Here is a 9,104-nt window from a genome sequence, read left to right as displayed (position 1 = left end):
ATAAAAAAAATAACTACATAAGGTTCTCAAGGCTACGTGCACGACGACGTCAACTGCCTTATACAAGTTCAATTTAAAGCAGGTCATGCATCAAAATCTCCTCTCTTTTTTTAACAATTACATTATAAGATCGAAAATTAATGGATTTCCAGTGCTCCAAATTTGGGGAAATATCAACTAATCATCAGAAACGACTTTTATGTGCTGAGAGGCTTGGCCACCAGAAAACCAAAGTATGTTCCATGGGCCCTTGAGATATTCGAGTTTATGAGGTACCCATTTTTTTCAGAAGCCAGCAAATGGCATTTCGAATAAAAAATGGGAAAGAAACATTCTTTTGAGTGATTTTTTTTTTCGTCGTAACTTTGTATAACTGCATGAACCAATTATTGTACGATTATTACTTTGCGTTAATATATCGCAATGGTCATGCTGGTATAAGCTCGTTTTTGCCGAAAACATAATTAATGGCCTAAACCAAAAGCACAGCGCTAACCTTGGACATGAGTGATTTATTAGTCGCTAGTGAGAGGTCAGAACAATGAACTTTTGCAAGTCGACGACAGGTGCACGGGATGGAATCAGCGGGCTCATTTCAGCCCCTCCACCCTCCCCCAAAAAGTGTATCCCCATGTTTCCTTCATAATCATATCGTGACTCGAACATGTATAATAGCCCCTAGACAAATATTTTTTATTTTAATTTTAAAAAAACCCACTGTTTCTTTGTTTGCAAAAATTCTTTCATAATAATTTCTCGACTTTTATGGGCTCCAACTGATAGAAAGTCACAGTCTGTACACGTTTACGACCTTGGGTCAATAAATTGGAATTATTCGGTTCTAGAGAAACCGAGTAAATAAATCCAGCAGGTCTATCACTCGCTTAAATGTGCGTACACGAAGTGGTTTATTACCAAATTCATCAAGTACTTCACTGTACAGCAAGTGAAACGTTGTGTACATTTATTTTAGAATTTGCTAATAACTACATTATTCAAATTCTACTATACACGTAACTTGTCATAATTGGCAGGCGCATTGCGCCCTCTTCGTCAATACACCAAACGATTAAAGGTGGATCAAACATTGATCAAAATCTATTTATAAACTTGGATTATTAAGATCGTGATTTAAAATTGTGGCCTTGCTCCTACGTGTTTTATTGAATGCATTCGCAGGTGAACTTCCTAGTTATGTTGAGTTTTTTAAGTCAGAAATTGGTACCACATGTTTCCAAGCTGTTCTTTGTATTTAGCCTGAACGTATAACCATGGGTATAACCCAATTACCTAGTAATTTAAACCCCGTGATAGTGCGTCAGGTGCATTTACCAAACAAGGTCACAAGGACTAACACTGTCATAACAGGAGATTTGATTGGTTGAAAATCTTGCCCTTTCATTTCTGATTGGTCAAGCCAGAACTTCTTCTTGCGTGTACTTGTTTGGTCAATCATAGCCCAATGATGTATACCCTAATTCGAGTGATCAGACACTGAGTTTAATAATTACAAAATGTACTTGGTTGCTACAGTTTCTTAAAGCTATACAAAAAATTATCTTGGCATTATATTGCGTACATCGCAAGACATAATGTTGGCGATTAAAATTTGACTTACTAAAAATAAAACTTGAACCCCAAAAAAACTCATTTAAAATATCAAAACTCAGTTTAAGATTAAAACAATTGAAATCTTATGCAAGATTATGTATATGGATATAAGGTTGTGTTCAGATGAAGATAACTTGGGAAAATATAAATGCATGATGGATATTGAGAGACAAAAGTTCAACTTTTTGCAGATTGTGTCGCCTCTGTGCCCATGCTTTGCGGTGGTTCTTTAATTAGAAGAAGACGTGGAGAATCCGCTTTCGTAGTCAGAGCTGTAACTGGAACTGTCCTCGGCGTCAGCGTCAGACGACGTGGTCTCTTCCTCGGTTGTCATGACTGCCTCCGTGGTTGTCACTGCCATTGTCGTCGTCGTGGGCTCTTCTGTCGTGGGTGCCTGCGTCGTGGGTTTCTTGTTCTTCTTCGGCTTCTTGCCTCCTCTCTTGGGAGGTCTTTGGGTGTCTGAATTCCCGTCGGTGTTGACTTGGTCTTGGTTTTGGTCGGTGACAACGTCCACGTTCTCAGGCTCCTGAGGTTCAGGCTCCTGAGGTTCAGGCTCCTGAGGTTCAGGCTCTGTTTTCCCGCCGTTGGTGGCGTCCTGATCACTCCCTTGGTGGGCATTGGGATCATCAACTTCCTGGTCTTGAAGCTGTATGCCTGGTAACTCGCTTCCCACGCTGAAGCCTACTACTAAAACATCTGTGTCTGATGTTGGCTCTCCGTAGGAGATGGACTCTGCCACAACCCTGACAGAAAGTGCAAATTGTCAAACAACGTTAAACGAAGAGTATCTCAAACTTTGGTCTTGGTGCATTGGATTGGTGTTCCAACAGCACCATGTGACATAGACAAAGTGGTCTAAATTTCGGTTCAAACAGTCAAACCCAGTTCAGAGTTCACAAAACTGAGCAAGTCAATTCAAACGTACGGCATCTTTTGCCAGAATTGTTGAATATCACATACAACGACTTACACATCTCAGATATGAAATCCAATTGAACAATACATGTATCGTGTTTAAGTCTCTTCGTTATAACTTCAAGTAGGCCAACACTTGGTTCGATTTGTACTGTAAGGAAGCTATCGTGAGAGCGTGTTGATTAAAACAACTCACCAGGGTGACGAATCCTCATTGTACACATTGAATCGGAATCCTTTCTTCTGGTTGAAATCATCCGCCTTGAAGTCCAGCCAAGCCACCGGTCCGGCAGACTCGAATACCAGGTCTCCAGGTTCGCTATAACCGGGCAAAGAGTCTCCGCTGTGCTCTATCTCGATATTAGACCCGTTGACGTTGGGTTCGAATCCGTTGCCAATGCGCATCACGTCGTAAGCGTACTCCGAGTCGAAATCCTTGAATCCGATGTGGATGCGACGGTTGGAACCGGACCGGAACTGCCAGAGACAGTCGGTGTCGGCCGGGTAGTTGTTGGGATAGTCTTGGGAACCGAAACTCATCTTGCCGTGACTGGGGACTGTGAAAATGCCGCCACAATCTGTTTGGGAAAAAGTGGCAATTCATCAAGTTGGTACGTTTAGTCAGCACCTATAGCCGGCATAAACCAAATAAGTAACTTCTAACAACTACTATAAATCCTCTCTTTTTAAACAGAGTTGCGTAAATATGTCAAAACGATTTCTTGTCATTGTCACACTTTTAAGTCTACTGAAAGCTATCATTAAAAAAAGAAGAAACTACTTACATCGAAAAAAGAAGAAACTACTAATATCTTACAGTTGAAAGAAAGTTACCAGTCCTCCAGTTTTAACAGCAATAAATTCAAAAGTTGCCAATTCAAATATTTAAAGGTGACATACCGTTAATAGGTTGTTCTGTCAGGATCGCGTTGAAGCCCGTGCGGGCGACCGCAATGCTGGTGACAAACTTAAACCAGACGTCACTGCCCCTTGAAATGATATCAGCGGGTTTGGTGCGACTGCTGTATTTGTAGAGGATCGGGGCCCGTCTGCTACTGACGCCATTTCCGACGCTGAGATGGTCTTTGACTTCTTCCACATCGAACTGGCAAGAGAAGGCGAGGAGGAGATTAAGATGGCTGGATGTAGGTGGAAGACTTTGGATGGTTGATGAGGAGCAGTGGCGTAGCCACGGGGGGGGGGGGGGCGTGGGGGGGGGCGACAGCGCCCCCCACTGAGATTTTGAGTTTCTAAAAAAATTATCATTGATCTACATGACGCCCCCCCCCATGAAATGTTCCAGCCCCCCCCCCCCCCCCAGCGCCCCCCCCAGCGCCCCCCCCCCCCCCCCCCACTGAAAAATTCCTGGCTACGCCACTGATGGGGAGGATGACGAGGAAGGTGGAGGTGGTGATGAAAATGATGTGTGCTCATCAAGCATCTGTCATCAAATCTTTTAGTCAAATTACGAACAAAATATGAATCCCCCCCAAAAAAATCAAAACTCACGGCTTCAAAATGTATTCGAATACGGAGCCCCTCCTCGATCGACACGACCCATTCACACTCGATGTTGTTAGGGTAGAACCTTGGGTGGCGTGGTGAATGGACAGCGGTCTCCTTGTCGGGTTGCATGAGGATTTTACCGCCGCAATCTAAGAGCAAAGAAAGAGCGACTCTTCAGAATCCAAAGTTTTTGTTAAGGCTCTGGATAGTTTCAATTGTTAATGAACATTATCTTTCCAAGCTTCGTCGATGAATATTTTACCTCTATTAGGCTCCTGATTGAAGGGACTCCTTCCCAGAACTCCAAAATCTGTTCAGAAAAGATGTAAGCAATTATTCATACAGAAACTGACAATAATCAAATAATCAAATCAATTTTTGCAATGTACTGCTATGCATCTCATCACATTGCTGATCCCACCGCTGCCACCAAATCATTCTATAAGAATGCCACACAACTGGTTCGTATCTCTCCGTGATAGCAAAATGTATCTTACGGTTTTTCTCTCCGTCCATGAACTCGATGGAGAATCCTTTGAAGTTCTCCCAATCATCAGACTTGAAGGTCAACCAGACAGTGTTGCTATTGACATCGAACTTACTGGGAGATGGCTTCTTTAAGCCGCTGTGATTGAAGATGATCACAGAGCGTTCGTTCTCCCGATTGTAGCCCGTGCCGAGGGACACCAAGTCATAGTTGGGCTCAGTCTCGAAACGTTTGAATTCGACGGTCATAGTGTGACCTTCAGGGACCGAGATGGTCCAGAAGCAGTAGTAGTCCCCGGGGTATAGGTCAGGGTACCCGGGGGATTGGATCCGGTACTTTCGTCTGTTGGGTCCTAGGAAGATGTCCTCTCCACATCCTACGGAGATAGTCACACAAAATATATTACTTTAAATATTTTGAAGAAAAAGTGGGTGGAGGGGGTAGCCTCTTCCAACACATGAGCAACGACAGTGACAATCACAACAGCGACAAATTCCATGAGAAGTTGCAAGATGGCAGGCATACAGACAGTGATCTACAGAGGTCATGACTCTTTTTTATACTTGCAACCATGAAAGTACAAGATAGTAAGAATGATACGTAATGGTAAAACACTGTCATTTTTGAGTGGTGACGAAATTGGTATATCCCCAAAGGATCCTGGCAATAAGTGGCAAAGGCATCCTCCTCATCTTCGTCTTAGTTACCTTTGAAATGCTTAGATCCGCAAAACTGGCATGCTAGGATTTTTCTGAAAACATAACAAATCAATAAAACAAATTCTAACAACTTTACGTACTGACAGGTGCCTGGTATTTCCAATGACACCATTTGGGATTCTCATCTCCGTCACAAAGCCTAGAATCCATACGGCCAAAGGATGCCTCGGACCTCTCCAAGCACTCAGCTCTATGCTCCAGGGCGCATATCTGCTCCCCGTCGCAGATCTGATCCCAGGCTGCGCAGAATGGTTCCTCTGGGCACTGGACCCCACGGAAGGCATCACCTCGACAAACTGGTCATGACCGAGAGAGAATAAAGGGTTTTTTTTCTAAATAAATTTTAAACTGACCGCCGGCCCCAAGTTGTGTCCAAGTTGGAAAATTCAAATATTAGAACCTGGTCCCAATTTTACTGAGCTTCTATACCAAAGCGCTTAAAAAAATAAGCCGGGAACCAGTCACATCCACCGTTTAAAATCAGGTAAAAAGCAGTTTGGCTGGTAACCTATTTTCCAGCGAATTAGCATATGTAGTTCCTGTGATTATTCCATTCAAGTAAGATTGACCTTAAGACATCTGCTCACAGTCAATCTGGTTTGTTTGAGATATTTTAATGTTTTAAAATTCGTTTATTTATTATCATTTTAATATTGGACGTTTTGATAGAAGCTCCAGAACTTACAATACAAGTCATTGTTGTTGAGATCGTGCTTCAACACATCAATAGCATGGCGTGTGTATCTCCATGATCTAGGCACCTCTACAAATCTCTTACTGCGATGTCCTTGCAACAAGTCAATAACCTGACGAATAAACCAGCAAGAAATACACTAGATATTTTTATCATTGCATGATTTTCTTCCTATCATATCATCCTGTCATCTAATCAAACACGAGCATTATTTTTATTGCCCGGGTTTAAGTGTTCTTTTGTTTCACTTGAGGCAAATTGTAAAATGCGGGAATGAGGAATAAAAATCGAGCCTAGACAAAGTTGTGACAATATCGAAACAGTGTTTCCAAACCAGAATCACTTTCGATTGAATCGATACATGGGCTTATTTACTGAAGAAAAAACATAAAGAAGCTTGCATCATTCTGAAGCTATTATTTCAGAAGAGGTATGTAACGGATAGGTGTAAATAAAAATTGGATTTGCCCCACACTTTTTGTAGATATTCTGTTAAAACGATGATGATCGTGACAGAGTAAAAACAACTAAATAAAAACGATCCAAATTATTGCAAGGGTATGTTATTACAAAGAAACACGTCTGGTAACAATTGTATCTCCATATGGAGAGTCAAGTTGTGATTGCAAAAGTTCAACACACAAGACGAACTTTTTTTGTGCAATTTCGTCATTAATGAGATCTATACGTGAGGGGTTAAAGTGCGAAGAAGCAACCGCAGATTGGATCAGGAGCGTGCACCGAAGTTCAAGTAGTTCGCTGTTTTCTGATCTCAGCATGTCGATGAAATACTGACCCACATGGTGCCTTTTTCCATCTGCAAAAAAGCTCAGAAACCTCCACCCCATCCCCCGATGGGACACCATTCAACGGGATTTATAACGAATTTGACAGTCTATTTTCATTTTTTGGCTCCTTCCGAAAGGAAGAAAAATTGAGAGAGTTGGGAACTGATTGAACTGTTGATGCTCTGGTGGTTGTAGTGATGAATATGCTCCCGCTTATTTCGATGGGAGTTCCACATTGTGTTGTTGAAGACTTGAGATGCTTTGCGAGGATTTTGCCAATTCTTGCTTCCTAAAACTGTATGCTTCCTTCCACATCCCCATTAATATTTTTTTATGATATACAACGACGTGCAAGGTTGAATCCACTTTTGTACTTTTAAATAAAGCAATGTTTGGCATATGTATATTTTCCATTTTTTTCAGTATTTACAATTGCTGCTTTCACAGTACTAAAAAACTACAGATTTTGAGAAATAAAAACTTGTGGGCGAAGTTATGAATATATATACAATGTCTCGACGATAACAAAGTCAGTTTATGCGTCTTAGTTGGTTTTAGTTACGGTGTTTTTTGCTTCTTAACGGTAACCCTTGTATTTTTTTGACGTTTTAAGTTCGTTTGGGAGTCCAGATGTGATTTACCTATAGTTATACTATGACAATATGTCACTCATGTCACATAATGGCAATCAAGGTCTTACCTACGAAAATAAACATCGACAAAAATACGCCGATAACTCTGCGGGGTCTAGTTTTAACGACACGACTATAAGTGTATTTAACCTACGATTTCAAAACATTGAGACCAAGAGAAGGTACCAATGTAAATTGAAAAGAAGAGAAACGAATTGCAATGGCAGCTTAATTAAAAAATGGTAGGAAATGTCGTGTCTTACCTTGTCTGTGTTATCGTTTGCGCTGATGAGAGGAAGAAGTAAACAGATAATGGAGAGTTCAAGAAGAAGAAGAAGAAGTGTCGGTTTGCTGGTGACTTGGTGAGCCATGTTGGACAATCTGGCCTTCTCGATACGGCTGGGTTTCATTATCCCAAGGATCCCCAAAGGACTTGATCTACCGACTCCTGCCAAGAGTTTACCCCTTGGATTGCCTTGATGGAGGGTGGGTGTCTGGTGATGAAATCAGTCCTCGTCTTATTTACGCGATTGGAAGTCGCGGGAGTGGATTAACCGTCTGCGGTCGTGTCTTGGCAGCTGGGGGTCGCTAAATTCTTCAAGAGTTTGTAATTCGCTTAGGAGGAATTTCGACCGCATTCGGAACGCGTATCGCTGAGAGGTTACGTGATTGAGCCGCAAACTTTTGTTCCTTCGGCAGTTGTTCAATGATTCGTTTATCCTTGATTCAAGCGCATATCATATCAATGGTCTTTAACTAAAGATGTCCCATACGATTTATGTACACGAACTGAAATTCTCCAGATTTACACAAATTTAGTAATATTGCGGGGGGTTTTCTAGAAGACCTTGGAACAAGTCCGATCGGGTTTCAGGTTTAATTTAATTTAAGCACCGTTTTTACAAGATGCACAGTAACTGGGATTTCCTGTTCGACTGACGACATAATGACGTCTTTTTCCAAGTTAACCCAATATTATTAGTACTAGAGTACAGGTTCGCCGTAGTTTTCTTTTGAAAACAGATGTCAATGAATGGACAATTCTTCGAGGGTCAAGGATAAGTTCAAAGATTTACTCCAATCCCAAACCAAAACCATGAAAACACCATTGCAATCAAGTATTTCACCATAACGACAAGTGTGTGATGTGAATTACAGTCAGGAAACGGGAATAATTATCAACTGTCATAAAAAGTGAAGCCCCCCCCCTTCCAATTAATGGAATCTCCACCACCTTCCAAAATCAACACGTCATAACAAAGGTCAGTTCCGGCAAACAAAATAATGGCATTCATTACGTTGCCGTGGTAACGATTCCGATTATACACTGCTTTTAATGAGATTCCAGGGTCGATTAACGACGCAAAGCTTTCATGAACATTCTCGACGTTGCCTATGACCACATTTCCTCGACTTCAGGGTGACTTGTATCGAGCTCAGTAAATGAAATACCACCTGTGCCGAAACTGTTGGCCTGTCGCCCGAGAACTTTCGATTGTTTGGACTTTGAGTTCGTCTTACCATGGAGTACACTCAGGATTACATGGCCAGGGAAGGGGAGAAAATCATGGACCGGGTGTCAAGAAATCTGGCATTACCTCTTTGTTTTGTTGGTTATTTGGGAAACCATTTCCAAATATAGCAAAATATCACATTTTAAACACCCGTTTTTTATTTAGCTTTGCGAATTCCGGTGGGTCTGAAACTACCACTCATGATTACGTTTATCCATCATCATAAGACACCACCAAG

At 41.6% G+C, this 9,104-nt stretch overlaps 1 protein-coding gene across 1 annotated transcript; it reads right to left on the bottom strand.

Annotated features, from left to right (window-relative positions):
• Nucleotides 1–884: 884 nt before the first annotated feature.
• LOC119719287 (bone morphogenetic protein 1-like) lies at nucleotides 885–8,502 on the bottom strand. The gene is made up of 9 exons (XM_038188686.1): nucleotides 7,616–8,502; nucleotides 5,924–6,044; nucleotides 5,319–5,534; nucleotides 4,530–4,895; nucleotides 4,295–4,342; nucleotides 4,036–4,181; nucleotides 3,427–3,631; nucleotides 2,723–3,104; nucleotides 885–2,354 (listed from the first exon to the last, which is right to left on the bottom strand). Exons 1-9 carry the CDS (start codon nucleotides 7,760–7,762, stop codon nucleotides 1,841–1,843), a joined length of 2,145 nt encoding a protein of 714 aa, XP_038044614.1. The 5' UTR covers nucleotides 7,763–8,502; the 3' UTR covers nucleotides 885–1,840.
• Between the last annotated feature and the right edge of the window lie 602 nt (nucleotides 8,503–9,104).

This window comes from Patiria miniata, unplaced genomic scaffold (genome assembly GCF_015706575.1).
Source record: "Patiria miniata isolate m_02_andy unplaced genomic scaffold, ASM1570657v1 HiC_scaffold_8, whole genome shotgun sequence".
Classification (NCBI taxonomy): Eukaryota; Metazoa; Echinodermata; class Asteroidea; order Valvatida; family Asterinidae; genus Patiria; species Patiria miniata.
This window is presented reverse-complemented; position numbering and strand designations above follow the sequence as displayed.

Coding starts and splice junctions, on each gene's coding strand:
- LOC119719287 (XM_038188686.1), bottom strand. CDS start 7,762: ATGAAACCCAGCCGTATCGAGAAGGCCAGATTGTCCAACATGGCTCAC. Junction 3,632..4,035: donor TTCGAATACATTTTGAAGCC/GTGAGTTTTGAT, acceptor TTCTCTTGCCAG/TTCGATGTGGAAGAAGTCAA. Junction 3,105..3,426: donor GACAGAACAACCTATTAACG/GTATGTCACCTT, acceptor TTTCCCAAACAG/ATTGTGGCGGCATTTTCACA.